General features: G+C 46.1%; 2 protein-coding genes across 6 annotated transcripts in view; one reads left to right on the forward strand and one right to left on the reverse strand.

The window, feature by feature from the left end:
- Positions 1-741: 741 nt before the first annotated feature.
- On the reverse strand, positions 742-15,023 carry uqcc4 (ubiquinol-cytochrome c reductase complex assembly factor 4). Of its 2 annotated transcripts, none has more exons than XM_072481229.1 (3): positions 14,829-15,023; positions 13,580-13,772; positions 742-2,638 (listed from the first exon to the last, which is right to left on the reverse strand). In XM_072481229.1, the coding sequence occupies exons 1-3, from the start codon at positions 14,884-14,886 to the stop codon at positions 2,263-2,265; spliced, it is 627 nt and encodes a 208-aa protein (XP_072337330.1). In that variant the 5' UTR covers positions 14,887-15,023; the 3' UTR covers positions 742-2,262. The 2 variants fall into 2 exon arrangements, with proteins under 2 accessions (XP_072337330.1, XP_072337331.1); XM_072481230.1 differs by lacking the exon at positions 14,829-15,023 and adding an exon at positions 14,071-14,090.
- The window catches only part of top3a (DNA topoisomerase III alpha), a 52,145-nt gene continuing 46,960 nt past the window's right edge, over positions 14,569-19,753 (forward strand). For 3 of the 4 annotated variants that reach the window (XM_072481222.1, XM_072481225.1, XM_072481224.1), the window contains exon 1: positions 14,569-14,787. In XM_072481222.1, coding sequence (XP_072337323.1) covers positions 14,650-14,787 — 138 coding nt within the window. In that variant the 5' untranslated portion in view covers positions 14,569-14,649. Of the gene's footprint in view, positions 14,788-17,206; positions 17,485-19,753 lie in introns of all 4 variants that reach the window. The other variant, XM_072481226.1, reaches the window with a different exon arrangement.

Below are 19,753 nucleotides of genomic sequence, written 5' to 3' on the forward strand. Positions count from 1 at the left end.
AACATTTTCACTCAGAGGGAATGCACTGCCTGGGAGGGAGGTAGAGGAGGGTTGCCTCACCCTTTAAAAAGTACCTTGATAGGGTCGGCATGGTGGCACAGTGGTTAGCGCTGCGGCCCCGGGCACTGTGTGGAGTTTGCACATTCTCCCAGTGTCTGCATGGGTCTCACCCCCACAACCCAAAGATGTGCAGGTTAGGTGGATTGGAAAGGCTAAATTGCCCCTTAATTGGAAAAATAATAATTGGGTACTCTAAATTTATATTTAAAAAATAAATAAATAAAAAGTACATGGATGAGCACTTGGCACATCATAGCATTCAAGGCTATGGGCCAAGTGCTGGCAAATGGGATTAGGTAGGTAGGTTATGTGTTTTTCATGTGTTGGTGTAATCGATTGGCCAAAGGGCCTCTTCTACTCTGTGATACCATGACTGAAGACAGAGACTTGGATTTTCCTAGTATTTAGTTGGAAGAAATTTCTTCTCACCCAGCACTGAATGTAAGACTGTTTTATGCAGAGATAACGGAGGTAAAATTAATGTAAAAAGAAGCGAGAAGATTTAGGCCAGCAAAATGGGCTGAAAACCCATGATGCCTCAGAGATGGATTGCATTCACCCCATAATACTGCAAGAAGGGGAGATGACTGAAGCAACCATTACGAGCAAGAGTGTTACTGGTCCATGAAGGAAGTGTAGGTCAACGTAGTGTCCCATGTTCACAAACGGCAACAAAAAAACCACAGGCAATGACATTATAATTGATCAATTGTCAGGATTATCCACACAATATATAACCAGCAGTCAGCATGGATCCAGAAAAGAGAGCTCCTGCTTTTGAGGCAATAACAATCGGAGTTATCAAAAACAGACTAAATTCACTGTTCGACTGTTTAAACTTGAAACAAGGCCATTTTGATTGTTGGACTGGACGGAGATCCTATGCGAAGCCAAGGGTAAGTCTAGCAGGTGGAAGTGAGCATCAGACATTTATTAGAGATTTGACAATTGAACTGATTCATAAAAAAATACATATCTGTATGAAAGATCTTTTGTTTCTATTCTCTGGTTAACTGTGGTAATATTCAGAAGCCCCTCCCTGTTGTATAATTCTACCCCCGCCTCCCCCAAGCAAATTCCCACCCGTTTGCTCTCCCTTTGGAGAACATTGGGGGGCACACTTGCCCTGACTGGGCACAGATCAAGAATTGAATTTTGTATTTTGGGATCATTATGGCTATTGCTACACTGTCTTTGCGGCTGTAGTATTTACAGTAATGGATCTCTTACTTATGAATCAAGAACATGGCAGATGCAGTACTGGTGTTTTAGCTCAACGGCAATGGCAGTCTGGTAGCCATGTGGCAATGCCAATCTCTGTTGGGCTATAAATCTCCATTTCTCATCACTCATTATCCGACCACTCGAGTTGTCAAGGAGTAAACGTGAGGTTTAGTTTATCTGTTACTCTTCTCCTCCCCCCCCCCCCCCCCCCACCACTCCCAATGGTTACACCCACTCCACTGAAGATGGGACTTGTTAGTGGACAGTTCCGCAGGCAATGGGCAACCTTCAAGCGGCCAAAATCTCCACTCCCAACATTAACATAATCAAATAAGTAGAAGATTTGTTTTTAAAATAAATTTAGAGTACCCAATTCCTTTCTTTCCAATTAAGGGACAATTTAGCATGGCCAATTCACCTACCCTGCACATCTTTTTGGGTTGTAGGGGCGAAACCCACGCAAACACGGGGAGAATGTGTGCAAACTCCACACAGTGTGATCCGGGGCCGGTATCGAATCCGGGTTCTCAGCGCCATGAGGCAGCTGTACTAAAGCACAACACAGGGACACAGAGACAAATTGCAGCTACAAAAGCCGCAATCAGTTAACTGAACAGAGAATAAGGATCAAACACAATCTTTCGCCAATATATCTAAATAGGGAGAAGGCAGAGAAGAGTGGCTCATCTCTAAAACCCACCTGCAATGTCTCAATCAAATTCCAAATTCTCCAAAATTTACACAAGTTTTAAAACAGTCTGCAGTTACACCACCTGTTCTTTTACTCTTGTATAAAATATTTTGAATGTGCAGTAAAGTATTGCTGCCTGTTCGTGGGAGGCTATTCATTTGTTATTGTTCATTCGTTATGTTCCTTAATCCAAACTGACAAAAGACTATCAATCTGAACAGTTGACTCTGTTTCTCTCTTTGCAGATGCTGTCAGACCTGCTCAATAATTCCAGTATTTTTTGGTTTTCATCTCCGATTTCCAGTAGCAGCAGCATTTTGCATTTGTTTTATGTTTCTTTGATTGCCGTGCTCCTCTGGTTCAATAGCAGGCTTCTTGAAATCAGGCAAATGGTCAAGCAATGTCTGGTCCAGTGTGCTATCAATTTCAGTTTCTTTGCGTAGGAAACACCAGATTAAAAATGCAATTCCAGCAAGGCTCAGAGGGAGAACCTTCCACCAAGGTTTCTGGTAATTACTGCCCAGGGATTTGTCCACTGTCCAAACACGGTAGCTTGCCTTACTGGTGCTGAATTTTATGGCTCCATCATTATCATTGCTTTTTGGTGAAGACTTGTCATCACCTGGAGTTGTAGAGAAGAAAGCTTTTGCTGCATTGTTGTTCCTGAGAAAAGTTCGAACAGTTAGTCAGAGGCAGACCAGAAGCTGTAGGTTAGATTACTCAAACACAAATCACAGTCATTTTCTCCCCTTCTCCCATCAATGGCTCTGAGATTCAAATAAAAACTTGAGTAATAGGGTCAGAAGTTGGCCATATGATCCCTCAAGCCTGATCCACTATTCAATAAGATCATGGGTGAACTTCCAGTTCAACTCCATTTTCTCACCCAATCCCAATAACACTTGATTCCCTCAGTGCCAAAAATCTATCAATCTTGAATATATGCATCAACTGAGCATTCACAGTTCTCTGGGGTAGGGAACTCCAAAGATTCATAGCCACTGACAGTAGAAATATCTTGTCTCCTCAATCTTAAATGGCCAACCCTTTATCTTGAGATTATGACCCCTGAGCTCTGGACTTCCCAAACAGGGAGGGCAGTCTCTCCATGTCTACGCTTTCAAGCCTCTTACGGATTTTCTATGTTATATATAATGAGATCATCTTTCATTCTTCTAAATGCAGAGAATGCAAGTCCAAATTGGCATAGGGTACATAAAATTAGAGATGACTATTTGGCTCAAAGACTGGTAAGGGAGAAGTGGGTTTTGGTTCATGGGGCACTGGCATCTAGTGGGGAAAGTGCGGGCTGTACAGTTGGGATGGCCTACCTCTGAACTGCGTATTTGCAAGTATTCTTGCAAATTGCGTAACTGGGGAAGTAAAGAGGGCTTTAAACTAAATTGTGTGTGTATGGGGAGTGGAGAGATGCTTTTGGAGAGGGATATGTAGGCTTACAAAGCAAAAGGATATTGCAGCATTACAAGGCAGCTATTTAGATAATATCCAGAGTATGAGAGGAAGGGATAGAGAGTACAAACATTAAAAAACAGCAGCAAGTAAGGAATAAATGGTAATCAGGCAAAATTAATAGCTCTTGGGATGGCACAGTGGTTAGCACTGCTGCCTCACGATGCCTAGGACCCAGGTTCGAACCCAACCCCGAATCACTGTCTGTGTTGAGTTTGTACATTCTCCCAGTGTCTGCGTGGGTCTCACCTCAACAACCCGAAAATTTGTGCAGGGTAGATTTGCCCCTTAATTGGAAAATAAAAATGGGTACTCTAAATTTAAGAAAAAATAATAGCTCTTTATTTAAATACATGTGGTATTCGAAAAATGAATTAAGTAAAGTCATAGATTGAGGTTAATGGGTATGATCTTATAGCCATTACAGAGATGTGGTTACAAGGAGATCAAGTAGGGCAGTGCGATAGCACAGTGGTTAGCATAGTTGCTTCACAGCTCCAGGGTCCCAGGTTGAATTCCCAGCTTGGGTCTCTGTCTGTGCGGAGTCTGCACATTCTCTCCGTGTCTGCGTGGCTTTCCTCCGGGTGCTCTGGTTTCCTCCCACAGTCCAAAGATGTGCAGGTTAGGTGGATTGGCCATGATAAATTGCCCTTAGTGTCCAAAAAAAAAAGGTTGGGTTGGGTTATGGGTGTGGGCTTAAGTGGGGTGCTAATTCTAAGGGCCGATGCAGATTCGATGGGCCAAATGGCCTCCTTCTGCACTGTAAATTCTATTCTATGAAAGCTGGGGGCTAAATATTCAGGGTTATGTGACTTTTTGTAAGTACAGGAAGGAATGGGTGGTGGGGTAGCTTTGTTAGTACGGGATGAAATAAGTAAGGTAGCAAAAGATGACCCTGGATAGGATGATGTAGAATCCATATGGATGGGGGTAAGAAATAGGGGGAAGAAGACACTAGTGGAACTCGTGTCTAGGTCCTTTAACTGTAGCTATACTGTAGGATGGTGAATACATCAGGAGATAATGAGAGCATGTAACAAAGGCAGTACATTAATCATGGGTGACTTTAATCTCCATGTGGCTTGGGAAAAATCAATCCACAGAGGTAGCATGGGGAACAATCCATAGTGTGTTCGGGACAGTTTCCTCGAACAATATGTTGTGGATCCAACCAGAGATCAGGCTATTTGGACTTGGTAATATGTAATGACACAGGTTTAATGAACAATCTCAGAGTACAAGATCGTCTGGGAAACAGTGACCATAAGCTTTGCGCATGTGAAGTTGGAGACAGTTTGAATGAGGCAGCCAGAGTGGGGATTGAAGGTTGGTAATTTGGAGCAGTGTGGTAATTCGGTACAGAGTGGGAGGAGGTGCTTTTTCCCTTTTTGTTTTGTTTTGTTTCTTCTTGCTTTGTAACTGTTAATCTGCAGGGAGAGACCCAGAGAGCATCCTGGGAAGGTAAGTGATATAAAGACCTACCTCAGGTATCTGCAGCGATAAGTGAAGGTAAGAGTTTAATCCACGTTCTTTAAAAATTTAATTGGTGATAGAAATGTTGGTCAGTGGGGTTAAGTGCTGCACTTATGAGATGTGGGAGATCCGTGACGCTTCCAGCGTCTCGGCTGACTACATCTACAGGAAGTGCACCCAATTGCAGCACCTCACAGACCACATGGATAGGTTAGAGCAGCAGTTTTAAAAATAATCTTTATTGTCACAAGTAGGCTTACATTAACACTGCAATGAAGTTACTGTGAAAAGCCGCTAGTCGCAACATTCCGGCACTTGTACGGGTACACTGAGGGAGAATTCAGAATATCCAATTCACCTAACAGCAAGTCTGTCGGGACGTTTAGGAGGAAACCGGAGCACCCGGAGGAAACACACGCAGACACGGGGAGAATGTGCTGTCCACACAGACAGGGACCCTGGAACTGTGAAGCAACAGTGCTAACCACTATGCTACCCATAGTGGTTGCACGTAGGAGCAAGGTGGTGGTGGAAAGCATCATAGACAGGAGTTTTAGTGGTGTGGTGACATCCAAAGTGCAGGCAGATAGATGGGTGACTGCTAGGAGGGGCTGGCTGTCAGTCAGGAATCTCCTGTGGTTGTCCCCCTCTTGAAGAAGGATACTGTTGGGGGGGGTATGGCCTATCAGGAGATAACAGCAGCAGCAGCCAGAGCAGTGGCACCACGGTTGGCTCTGTTATTAAGCAGGATGAGCCAGGGTGTCTTTGAATGGGCAGAAAGCATTCTGAAGGGAGAGGGTGAACAACCAGAGGTCGTAGTACAGATAGGTACAAACAATATAGGCAATAAAAGCGATGAGGTCCTGCAGAAGGAGTTCAAGGAGTTAGGCAGTAAGCTAAAAAGCAGGACCTCTGGGGTTCTAATCTCCAGATTACTCCCTGTGCCACGTGTCAGTAAGGCTAGAAATAGGAGGATAGTGCAGCTAAATACGTGGATAAACTGGTGGTGTAGGAGGGTGGGTTTCAGATTTCTGGACCATTGGGATCTCTTCTCTTCTGGGGCAGGTGGGACCTGTACAAGAAGGACGGGTTGCATCTAAACTGGAGGGGCACCAATATCATGGCTGGGACGTTTTCTAGAGTCACTCACAAGAATTTAAACAAGTACGGCAGGGGGGTGGGAACCAGGGTGTTAGCTTAGAAGGTGTAATAACTGAAGGGGAAATAGAGAACAAAAATAAGAAAACAACATCACCCGGTCTGCTCAAATGCAGTGGTCTGAAGTGTATTTGTTTCATCGCCAGAAGTATAGCAGGTAAGGTAGATGAACCCAAGAGCACTGATTAGTACTTGGAACTATGATGTTGTGGCCATCACAGAAACGTGGTTAAAGGAAGGGCAGGATTGTCAGCTGAACATTGGAGGATATAGATGCTTCAGGAGAGATGGAGGGGTATGTAAACTAGTAGCATTACTGGTTAAGGAAAATATTATAGATATACTGTGGGAGGACACCTCAAAAGCTCATATAATGAGGCAATCTGGGTAGAGCTCAGGAACAGGAAGGGAGCAATCACAATGTTGGGGGTTTATTACAGGCTTCCCAACTGCCAGCGAGAGCTAGAGGAGCAATTAGGTAGAGAGATTTTGGATAGATGCAAAAGTAACAGGGTTGTTGTGGTAAGGGATTTTAACTCCCCCGATATTGACTGGGACTCACTTAATGCTAGGGGCTTGGATGGGGCAGAGTTTGTAAGGTTTTTTGATGCAATACGTAGATAGTCCAACTAGGGAAGGGGCAGTACTGGACCTGGTATTGGTGAATGAGCCTGGACAGGTGGTTGAGGTTTCAGTAGCAAAACCTTTTGGGAGTAGTGACCACAATTCTTTAGGTTTTAGGGTACTTTTGGATAGGGATGAGGGTAACCCTCAGGTTAAGGTGCTAATCTGGGGAAAGGCAAATTACGATACCATTAGACAGGAATTGAAGATTGGGTGCGGCTGTTGGAGGGTAAATCAACATTGGACATGTGCGAGTCTTTGAAGTGACAGTTGATTAGGATTTTGGAAAGTCACGTTCCAGAAGGAACGAAGGATAAGTATGGGAAGTTTAGGGGGCCTTGGATAACGAGGGATATTGTGAAACTTGTCAAAAAGAAAAAGGAGGCTTGTGTATGGTTTAGAACGGTGGGGACAGTCAAAACCCTTGAGGAATATAAAGTACGAAGGTACTTAAGCAGGAAATTAGGGGGTCATGAAAAATCCTTGGCAAGTAGGATTACGGTGAATCCCAAAGCTTTTTTTCATTTGTAAAAAGCAAGAGGGTGGCCAGGGAAAGGATTGGACCACTTAAGGATAGTGGGGGAAATTTATGTATTGAGCCAGAGGAAATGGACAAGGTACTAAATGAGTACTTTGCATCAGTGTTCACCAAAGAAAAGGACTTTGTGGAAGATGATTCTTGGGTAGGGTGTGTGGATAGTCTGGGTCATGGTGACATCAAAAAGGTGGTGGTATTGGGTGTTTTAAAAGATATTAAGGTAGATAAGTCGCCTAAGCCTGATGGGATTTACCCCAGAATACGGAGGAAAACAAGAGAGGGAATTGCTGGGGTCTTGACTGACATCTTTGTATCCTCACTGGCTACAGTCGAGGTCCCAGAGGACTGGAGAATAGCTAATGTAGTACCGCTGTTTAAGAAAGGTAGCAGGGATAATACAGGAAACTATAGGCTGGTGAGCCTCACGTCGGTAGTAGGTAGATTATTGGAGAGAATTCTCAAGGACAGGATTTATACCATTTAGAAACAAATGGACTCATTAGCGATAGACAGCATGGTTTGTGAAGGGGAGGTGGTGCCTCACTAACTTGATCATGTTTTCTGAGGAGGCGACAAAGATGATTGATGAGGGGTGGGCGTAGGATGTTGTTTACATGGACTTCAGTAAAGCCTTTGACAAAGCCTCTGCCTTACGTCAGACTGGTACAAAAGGTGAAGTCACACGGGATCAGACGCGAGGTGGCAAGATGGATACAGAACTGGCTCGGTCACAAAAAGCAGAGGGTAGCAGTAGAAGGGTGTTTTTCTGAATGGAAGGTTGTGACTTGTGGTGTTACACGGATCGGTGCTGGGCCTCTGTTGTTTATAGTATACATAAACAATTTGGAGATCGCTTCTCGACCTTTTGAAAGTGGCAACACAAGTTGACAAGGTAGTCATGAAAGCATATGGAATGCTTTCCTTCATTGAACGGGGCATTGAGTATAAAAACTGGCAAGTCATGCATAGTCACGTTGTATAGAATCTTGGTAAGGCCACACTTGGAATATTGCGCACACTTGGAATTCCTGTCGCCACACTACCAGAAGGATGTGGAGGTTTTGGAGAGGGTGCAGAGGAGGTTTACCAGGATGTTGCCTAGTCTGGAGGGTGTTAGCTATGCAGAGAGGCTGAATAGATTTGGACTGTTTTTATTGGAACAACGGAGGTTGAGGGGTGACCTGATAGAGGTCTACAAGATTATGAGAGGTATGGATAGAGTGGATTGGCAGGCACTCTTTCCCAGGGTGGAGGGGTCAGCCACTTAAGGGGCATAGGTTTAAGGTCCGTGGGGCAAAGTTTAGAGATGTGGGAGGCAGGTTTTTTTCCCTTTTTTTTTCACAGAGGGTGCCGAGTGCCTGGAACGTGTTGCCAGGGGAGGTTGTGGAAGCAGATACATTAACAGCGTTCAAAAGGTATTTTGACAAATACATGGATAGGATGAGAATAGAGGGATACGGCACTAGAAAGTGCTGAGGGTTTTGGCAAAGGGTGGTATCATGACTGATAAAGGCTTGAAGGTCCTGTTCCTGCGCTGTACTGTTCTTTGTTCTTATAACATGGTAGAATTTAGCATTCAGTTTGAGAGTGAGAAACTTGGGTCAGAAACATAATTATTATTTTTTTAATTTATAAATTTAGAGTACCCAATTCATTTTTCCAATTAAGGGGCAATTTAGTGTGGCTAATCCACCTAGTCTGCACATCTTTGGGTCGTGGGGGCGAAACCCACGCAAGCACGAGGAGAATGTGCAAACTCCACAGGAACAGTGACCCAGAGCCGGGATCGAACCTGGGACCTCGGTGCCATGAGGCAGCAGGGCTAACCCACTGCCCCACCATGCTGCCGGGTAATAAGGGTAATTATAAAGGAATAAGGGCAGAGTTGGTTGGAGTGGACTGGGAAAGCAGTTTGGTAGGAAAGACGGTTGATCAGAAATGGCAGATGTTTGTGGAAATAGCTCATGACTCACAACAAAGATACATCCCAGTGTGTAAGAAGCATTCTAGGATGGGGCTAAATCAACCATGGTTAACCAAGGAAGTTAAGGTTAAATTGAAAGAAAAAACATACAATGTGGCAAAGATAAGTGGTGAGCCAGAGAATTTGGAAAGTTTTAAAAGCCAACAAAAATTAACAAAAATATAATAGAGGGGAGAAGATAAACTATGAGGGTAAACTAGCAAGCAATACAAAAACAGACAGTAAGAGCTTCTTTAAATGTATAAAAAGGAAGAGCCCCTTAGAGAATGAGATTGCAGAAATAATAATGGGGAAGCAGGAAATGGCAGAGGAGTTAAACAAAGACTTTGCTTCATTCCAAAAATACTAAATAATTAAGGGGCAAAAGCAGGGAGGAAATAAATAGAATAACTATCACTAGAGAAAAAGTACTAGGGAAACGAATGGGGTTAAAGGCTAATAGGTCCCCTGGACCTGATGGGTTGCATCCTAGGAGATTAAAGAAAGTAGCTGCAGAGATAATGGATGCACTGGTAACAATCCTTAAATTTTGGAAAAGTCCCAAGGATTGGAAAACTGCCAACACCCTTACTCAATAGGGAGAGAGACGCCAAACAGGTCTGTAATTCCTTGGCTCATCTCTACCACCCTTCTTGAATAGTGGAACCACATTAGCAGTCCTCTGGTACCTCCTCTAAACCAGAGAGGAATTAAAAATTTGGGTCAGAGCCCTTATAATTACCTCCTTTGACTCCCACAGCAGCTCGGGATACAACTCATCTGAACCTGAGGATTTGTCCACTTTTAAGCCTGCCAAAATGTCCAGTCCATCCTCACTCCCTTTGTCAAACTGCTCAAGATCCTCAGTCCCTCTGTCTGAGTTGTGGGGAAAGTGGAGTTGAGGATTATCTTATCAGGTCGGTCATGATCCCACTGAATGGTGGAGCAGACTCAATGGGCCAAATGTCCGACTTTTGCTCATATATCTTATTATATTCAATCTCGCCTGATATGGCAACCCTCTCATCACAGCAAGTATTTCTTCTAAGGCAATTACATCCTTTCTTAGGTGAGTGGACCAAAACTGTACACAGCCCTCCAGGTCTAGTCTCACCAAAGGCCTGTCAAATTGTGGAAAGATTTCCTTACTCTTGAATTTGAATTGTCACTTGTATCGAGGTACAGTGAAAAGTATTGTTCTGCGTACGGTCCAAACAGATCGCTTTATACATGAAAAATATAGGACATATGATAAATACACAATGTAAATACATAGACATTGCATGAAGCATGTGGAGTGTAGTGCTAAACAGTAGAGAAGTTGTGTGAAGAGATCAGTTCAGTCCATAAGAGGGTCATTCAGGAGTCTGGTAACAGCGAGGCAGAAGGTGTTTTTGAACCCGTTTGTGTGTGTTCTCAGACTTTTGTATCTCCTGCCCGATGGAGGGAGAAGTTGGAAGAGAGAATAACCCGGGTAGAAGGGGTCTTTGATTATGCTGCCTGCTTTCCCAAGGCAGCGAGAGGTGTAGACAGAATCAATTGATGGGAGGAGGGTTCACGTGATGGACTGGGCTGTGTTCACGACTTTCTGTAGATTGTTACAGCCGTGGGCTGAGCAGTTGCCATACTAGGCTGCAATGCAGCCAGATAGATGGTCATAGAATTTACAGTGCAGAAGGAGGCCATTCGACCCATCGAGTTTGCACCGGCTCCCGGAAAGAGCACCCTACCCAAGGTCAACACCTCCATACCATCAGCATAACCCAGTAACCCCACCCAACACTAAGGGCAATTTTGGACACGAAGGGCAATTTATCATGGCCAATCCACCTAACCTGCACATCTTTGGACTGTGGGAGGAAACCGGAGCACCCGGAGGAAACCCACGCGCACACGGGGAGGATGTGCAGACTCCGCACAGACAGTGACCCAAGCCGGAATCGAACCTGGGACTCTGGAGCTGTGAAGCAATTGTGCTATCCACAATGCTACCGTGCTGCCCTTGTAATTCCTTGGCTAGATAGGATGCTTTCTATGGTGCATCTGTAATAATTGGTAAGAATGGATGTGGACATGCCGAATTTCCTTAGTTTTATGAGGAAGTATAGGTGATGTTTTGCTTTCTTGGTCGTAGCGTCGCCATGGGTGGACCAGGACAGATGTAGGAATTTGAAACTATCAACCATCTCTCTCTTATACCCAAACCGCCTTGAATGACTGGTAAAGTTGGCTGGTGTGTCAATACTCACCATTGAAGCTCAAGCACAAATAATAGTTATTTGAATAAAGTACACAAAGGTGGCTGGTGCATCCTGTCATGCGAGAGTACCTTTAAGAAATAGGTATTTATAAATATGTATATAAATATCTGTAGTGAGAGTACCTTTAAGAAATGGGTGTTTACTACTGCAGTGATGTCAGAGAGTGGGTGGAGCTGGGCTGTCTTGTCAGCTTTTTACTTTTGTTTTAGGCTGTGGGGTGTGTTTTAGTTTCGTTTTCAGAGCTGGATAGCTGCAGTCACAGCCAGAAAGTGTATGAGTCTCTCTCTCTCTGGAATCTAAAAACTGTAAATCGATCCTTTGGTGATTTAAAACTAATAACTGCTCTCAGTAGTGACTTTATCCTGATGTGCTTCTGTTAAAGGTTTTATTTTTTAGTCTTATGGATGTTAAAAGGACAGCGTAAGCATTACTTAGTGTTGTATTCTTTGGGGGTTGTATTTGAATTGATGGTTGCTAAGATGTTCACTGTATGTTTCAAAAAGGTTAACTTGAGTTCATAGAATAAACATTGTTTTGCTTTAAAAAATACTTTTCCATTTCTGCTGTACCACACCTGTAGAGTGGGCCGTATGCTCCCCATACCCCAATCTATTAAATGTTGTGGGTCATGTGAACTCCATGATACACTTTGGGGTTCTCTAAATCCTGGCCCATAACAATCCAGACAAATCTCAGCATTGGGCTCTCTCATCAATAAGTACAATTCATTTAAAAATAGGCTACAGGAGAGGAAAAACTTTACAAAATTGTCTACTTTCAGATAGAGCGAATAGTGCTTTAAGTTCTTGCTAGTTTCCTGATCTGAACCATAGATGGTGCTGATGTCATGTAAGAAATACTCTTGACAGCTTGAGTCTACGACTGTAACTCTATATATTATGACCAGTGAGAAAAAATGTTAACTTGGAGTTCTCAAAAGCTGCTACTGCATCACTGATTATTTTGCAGGAGCAACTGCGAGGAATTTTGCAACCAGGCAAAATAATCCACAGGCAAAAAAATGTTAAATTTTTGGCACAACCCAATGAAGCAAATAGATCATAGAATCCCTACAATGGAGACCCATCGAGTCTACACTATCCCTCTGAAAGAGTATCCTAACTAGGCCGCCCACCCCCTCCTTGTAACCCCACCTAACCTTTGGACACTATGGCAATTTAACATGACCAATCCACCTAACCCGCACATTTTTGGACTGTGGGAGGAAACCGGAATACCCGGAGGAAACCACGCAGACACAAGGGAAAATGTACAAACGTCACAGATAGTCATCCAGGCTGGAATTGAACCCTGGTCCCTGTGAGGCTGCAGTGCTAACCTCTTAGCTCCAAGTTTAAAAAAAAACCTGATGTCTTGTACATTCAAAATCTGCCTAGGTGCCATCAGAAATTAATCAAACATTTCTATCACTGTGCAGGGGGAAAATACTCAAGAGCCATCACCTTCCTGCCATATCTTCACTGTGCTGAGATCAAGGCTCGTTTCGCCGCCTAACTCAATTTTCCCTCGGAGTTAAAAACAGAAACGTTGAATTTCTTTCTGTTCTACTTGCAAACAAAGCTTTTAAAATCCATGCAATGTTCGCATCCGCTGGCAGAAGACTGAACTGGACTTGCAATGTGGCAAAGTATATGTATGCAATCTTCCTATGCACCCCAAATCTTGCAAAAACAGCACCGCCTGAGGTGGTTCTATTGTCAACCGTCCGTCGCCAAACAGCACACGATGAAAATAATTTGCAAATAAAATATAACGGAGGGGTTTAAGGGTGACGTAACAGCAGGGGAGAGGAACGAGCTTTACCCAAATCCCGCTGATAATTTCATGATGTGGGTATGGGTTGCAGAAAAACATACCAATTGTGGCCGTTCATCTTCCTTCAAAGGTTTAAACAAAAATATCAAATCACTTATTAAATTGCTGTGCTTAATGCCCACACGCCTACTTGGACCTTCCACTGTATGAGGAACACTCTCAAGGTCCTAGGGGGCATTGTAGGTTGCAACTGTAGACTGATGGGAGTCAGGCAAAATGAACAGCGCATAACCCCCATTGCGTCGAACCACCCCGAGAGCTTTCGCCCATCATCAACGCACCTCCGTGGCACGAAACCGGTGAAAGTTGCTCCCAGCCGGTGGCAGGCTGAGGGTGAAGGGATCCCGAGGGCCCGCACAAGGCCCGCGCCGGCCGCCGCCCCAATCATCATCCGCATCCCCACGGCAACACGGTCCGACTGTCCGCTCGCTTCCCCCGACACCCGGTCCGCCGCCTCAACAGGTCCGCCTGACACTGCGGCAGAAAAACAGCGACCCAAACACAAGTCAATAAACAACGGTGGCTGCTGCCAAACGACAATCATTTCGATTCATAATTATCCCCAGAATCTCCATTTCTCAAAACATTTTGTGACTTAAACTGAATAATCGTTTTATCACAGTTCGTCATGCATAATACCAATACTGCGTGGTGGGGTTAAACCAAGAGGGAGCGATCAGTTACAACGCCAAATTTATATTTTTGGAACACGGGCGGAAATGGGAAATAAAAAGTATAACATTCTGGCAATGTTCAGCAGAGCTGGCAGCACCTGTCGTGATAGAAACAACAGGGCTAAATAGCTGGCTTGTAAAGCAGACCAATGCCGGCCAGCAGCGTGCGTTCAATTCCCGTACCAGCCTCCCCGAACAGGCGCCGACCAGGGGCTTTTCACAGTAACTTCATTTGAAGCCTACTTGTGACAATAAGCGATTTTCATTTCAACGTTTTGTGTCTGTGGGGCCGTGGGTCAGCTGAAACGTTGACTATGTCTCTATTTTTGGCTCTTGTGATTTCTCAGACTGCAACACATGAACCTTTTTTTTTCCATTTCACCTTGTATTTCTATTTTCTTTGTATGACGCCGGCTGCAACCCACTCCCCCCTCTTTAACGTACAGGAATGGGTTTATTTAAAGTGATCTGCGCTAAAAGCACCCTGATTTACACTGTAGGCGAGCCGCTGTCAATCATGATGATTGACAGGTGGGCGGGTCCCTCTGGTCGCTGGCCGACCGCCCGGAGCATGCGCACACTTGGTGTTCGGCTTGGCGCTCAGTGGCGGGTGAGGGTGGCGCGCGGTCCGAGGGTGGCGCCATGGTAACCAGGCCTGAGCCCGACTCCAGCCCGGTATGATACCGGTCTTCAGCCGGACAATGAGCAGCGCGATGGCCCGGCGACTGCAGGTCCGCCAGGTTTTGTGTGTGGCCGAGAAGAATGACGCGGCCAAAAACATTGCGGACATCATGTCAGGCGGCCGCTTCCGGAGGGTAAGAGGAATAAACATTACTTCCGAAGTAATGAAGTCTACCTGTCGTAATCTCAGCTTCAGTCATCGACGCAAACAGCTTCCTAACTACCAACCGCATCCCTGTTTAGAATCCATCTGCTCTTTCTTTGAGTCTACGTTTGTGTGGTGTTGTCCATTACAGTTGACTGTGGAAACGTTGGAGACTGTTATCGTCTTTGTTTAGCAATGTTTGTGTATGTTTTTCATTTTAGCCTTTCTAAAACTTGTTCATTCAAATATAGCAAACCGGAATTTTATCACAAAGAATAGTTTTTGAATAGTGATGCCCGATCAATTGCACAAAGACTAAAGTTGGGTACAACTGTGGCTTTATTACAGTCAGATGCGTGGCCTGCTGCAGCTGGCGAAATGGCAGGGCACTGGAGGTCATGCATATTTATACAGTTCTCCGTGGGCGGAGCCAGCTGGCAGGAGCTACCGGCGAACCTGTAGTGCAGGCTCTACCTTACATCTCCTATTACAGTGGTTCACCACATTCACCCCCTGTTAAAAATGAGTCCGGCGGGGGTGACGTGAAACTATATACAATTAGTGCAATTATGTACAGTGGTAGGGAAAGAAAAGTCCATGTTGACGGGCCGGAGTCCGTCAAAGGTTCAGCTGGTCTGGTGCTTTGGTGCTTCGTTGGGAGCGGCGTAACGGTGGTGGCGAAGTCGGTGGTGGAGGTGGCACCGGTGGTGGTGGTGCTGATGCTGGCCAGTCATCGGGGAACTCCGGGAGTGTGCAGAAGTCCTCTTTGTCCTCTTGTGCGGAAAAGGGGAGGGGGGTTGCTCTGGTGGGGTCAATATTGGTGGCGCGGTGGGAGGGGAGGGGAGGGGGGGGGCGCATTGGTGGGGGTGTGTGTTGGGGTGGAACCTGATGGTGCCAGGTCCCTGAGTGAGACAGTATCCTGGCGGCCGTCGGGGAACTCAACGTAGGCATGTTGAGGGTTGGCGTGGAGCAGGTGAACCCTGTCCACCAAGGGGTCCGCCTTGTGGAGTCGGACGTGCCTACGGAGAAGGACCGGTCCTGGAGCAGCGAGCCAAGTCGGGAGCGACACCCCGGATGTGGACTTCATGGGGAAGGTAAAAACACGTTAATGGGGTGTGTTATTAGTGGCGGTGCACAATAGTGACCGGATGGAGTGTAGAGTGTCAGGGAGGATCTCCTGCCAGCGAGAGGCTGGGAGGTTCCTGGACCGTAGGGCCAGCTGGACGGCCCTCCAAATCGTCCCATTCTCCCGTTCTACTTGCCCGTTTCCCCGGGGGTTGTAGCTGGTCGTCCTGCTGGAGGCTACACCCCTGCTGAGCAGAAACTGACGCAGCTCATCGCTCATGAATGAGGATCCCCTGTCACTGTGGATGTAGGCGGAGAAACTGAACAGAGCGAAGATGGTGCTGAGGGCCTTGACGGTGGCAGACGTCATATCGGGGCATGGGATGGCGAAGGGGAATCTGGAGTACTCATCGACCACACTGAGAATGTACGTGTTACACGCTGTGGCGTTCAAAGGGGCGGGAAGCCTTCACCAGGCGCGCACGGTCTGGCCGGTAGAAGTGTGGCTTGCACTCCGCACAGACCTGGCAGTCCCTGGTGACTGTCTTTACTTCCTCGACGGAGTAGGGCAGATTGCGAGCTTTGACCAGATGGTACAATCGAGTGACCCCCGGGTGACAAAGGCTGTTGTGTAGGGCCCGGAGTTGGTCCACTTGTATGCTGGCACATGTACCTCGTGAGAGGGCGTCTGGGGGCTCGTTGAGTTTACCGGGGCGATACAAGATCTTGTAATTATATGTGGAGAGCTCGATTCTCCACCGCAAGATTTTATCATTTTTGATCTTGCCCCGCTGTGTTTTATTGAACATGAAGAATACCGACCGTTGGTCCGTCAGGAGAGTGAATCTCTTACCGGCCAGGTAATGCCTCCAATGCCGCACAGCTTCAACGATAGTTTGGGCCTCCTTTTCGACAGATGAGTGTCGAATTTCAGAGGCATGAAGGGTGCGGGAAAAGAATGCCATGGGTCTGCCTGCCTGGTTTAGAGTAGCGGCAAGGGCGACGTCTGAAGCCTCGCTTTCTACTTGGAAAGGCAGTGACTCGTCCACTGCGCGCATCCCGGCCTTGTCGATGTCTGCTCTGATGCAGGCGAAAGCGTGTTGTGCCTCGGCCGCGAGGGGGAATTGGGTGGACTGAATGAGTGGGTGGGCCTTGTCCGCATAGTTTGGGACCCACTGAGTGTAGTAGGAAAAGAACCCCAGGCAGCGTTTGAGGACAGTGGGGGAGGGGAAGTTCCATGAGGGGGCGCATGCGGTCAGTCGGGCCCGAGAAGTCCGTTTTGGACTATATAGCCGAGAATGGCTAACCAGGTCGTGCTGAACACACACTTCTCTTTGTTGTAGGTCGGGTTGAGAAGAGTGGCAGTGCGGAGGAATTTATCGAGGTTGGCATCGTGGTCCTGCTGGTCATGGCCGCAGGTGGTGACATTATCTAAGTACGGAAAGGTGGCCCGCAAACCGTACTGGTCGACCATTTGGTCCATCTCTCTTTGGAAGACCGAGACCCCATTTGTGACACCGAAAGGGACCCTAAGGAAGTGGTAGAGGCGACCGTCCGCCTCGAAGGCAGTGTATGGCTGGTCTGACTTCCGGATGGGGAGCTGGTGGTAGGCGGATTTCAGGTCAGTTGTTGAGAAGACCCAGTACTGCACAATCTGATTGACCATATCAGATATGCGTGGGAGGGGGTACGCATCGAGCTGCGTGTACCGATTGATGGTCTGGCTGTAGTCCATGACATTTGACATAGAATTTACAGTGCAGAAGGAGGCCATTCGGCCCATCGAGTCTGCACTGGTTCTTGGAAAGAGCACCCTACCCAAGGTCCAAACCTCCACCCTATCCCCATAACCCAGTAACCCCACCTAATCCCCATAACCCAGTAACCCCACCCTACACTAGGCAATTTTGGACACTATGGGCAATTTAGCATGGCCAATCCACCTAACCATCCTGTGTTTCTCCCCAGTTTTAACCACTACCACTTGGGCTCTCCAGGGGCTGTTGCTGGCCTCTATAATACCCTTCTTAAGCAGCTGCTGGACTTCGGACCTGATGAAGGTCTTGTCCTGGGTGCTGTACCGTCTGCTCCTAGTGGCAACGGGCTTGCAATCCGCAGTTGGATTGGCAAAAAAGGGAGGGGGAATCAACCTTGAGGGTCGCAAGGCCGCAAACGGTAAGGGGGGATAAGGGCCAGCCGAATTTGAGGGTGAGGCTCTGGAGGTTGCACTGGAAGTCCAGGCCCAACAAGAGTGCAGCGCAGAGATTAGGAAGGACATAGAGGCAGAAGTTACTAATTGTATAATTTGTGGCGTCTTGGATCAACGGGAACACACTGGAGCTCAGTCTGGAGTACAGGGCGTTTATCTTCTGAGCCTCCGTTGGCTCGGGGTCTGCAGCCTTGATTAGGCCTCAAAACATGCTAGCCAGTGAGTAAAGTCTTTTCTGGCGTCGGGCGAGTGCGGATCCAGCTGCAGGCGATCAGGCTTAATTCCTGATATCCATTCTGTGAAAAATCTGACTATAATAAATTGATGCACGATCAATTGCACAAAGACTAAAGTTGGGTACAACTGTGGCTTTATTACAGACAGATGCGTGGCCTCCTGCTGCAGCTGGCAAAATGGCAGGGCACCGGAGGTCATGCATATTTATACAGTTCTCCATGGGCGGAGCCAGCCGGCAGGAGCTACCGGCGAACCTGTAGTGCAGATCCTACCTTACATCTCCTATTACAGTGGTTCACCACAAATAGTAAGTTGTATTAAGTAATTGTCCCTGTGATTATGCCACACGTAACCAATCCCACCATCTCATCCACCCCTCCCATGCCATTCCATAGTTAGGAACATTCTTATCTCTGAGTCACAAAGTTCTGGGTTCAACGACAAAAGCTGGAGCACAAAAATCAAGGCTCACACTCCAGTGTTGTACTGAGGGGTTGCTGCTCTGTCATTAAACAGGTCCCATCTGACTGCTTGGGTAGATGTAAAAGATCCCACGGCACTGTTTTGAAGAAGAGTTGGGGAATTATTATTTGGCAAATATTATTCCCTGCATCCCTATCACAAAACAGATTATCTGGCCATTATTACATAGGTGTTGGTGGGAAGTTGCTATGTGCAACTTGACAGCTGTGGTTTTGATATTACAACAGTGACTACACTTCAAACGTACTTCATTTGTTGTAAAGTGCTTTTGGATGCCTGGTAGTTGTGAAAAGTGCAATAGAAATGCTATTCCTATTCTTGTTTCATGCCATCTCCATCCCTTCCATAAATGTCATCCCATCTCATGGAAATTCTCGCCCCAGCCACGCTAACTTTGTTTGACTTACCTTTCTCTGTTTTTGTTCTCCACAAACCTCCTTACCTTACTGTGCTGCTTCCAACAACTGTTGGCCGTGCAAACACATTCCTCTGAGTAACAGGTTGCTTAAACCAGTGTTCTTCAAACTTTTTTTCCGAGGACCCATTTTTACCAACCGGCCAACCTTCGGGACCCAACCCGGCCGACCTTCGCGACCCACGCCGGCTGGCAAAAATGGAGGAAATGGTTTTGGGTCCCTTTGGCCCTCGTACACGCTCCTCCAATGGAACCTGTTGGATGAAGATGAAGCCTTCTGGTGTCAGAAAGTATGGATTCTCCATCTGTCCAAAGTTCAGAATTTTTTTCCTGTAAAACTTTATCAAATAAACCCACCCCCGAACTTGTAAAAAAAATAAAAATAAAATGAGTAAAATAAATGAAAAAAATGAATAAAACCCCCTGAAGTTGTAAAAAAAAAAGAAAAATGAATAAAATCCCCCAGAACTTGTAAAAAAAAATTAAATGAATAAAAACCACTACAGAACTTATAAAACAAAAAGCTGCAACCGTTTAAAAACATCA

Source organism: Scyliorhinus torazame, chromosome 17 (genome assembly GCF_047496885.1).
Source record: "Scyliorhinus torazame isolate Kashiwa2021f chromosome 17, sScyTor2.1, whole genome shotgun sequence".
NCBI classification, from domain to species: Eukaryota; Metazoa; Chordata; class Chondrichthyes; order Carcharhiniformes; family Scyliorhinidae; genus Scyliorhinus; species Scyliorhinus torazame.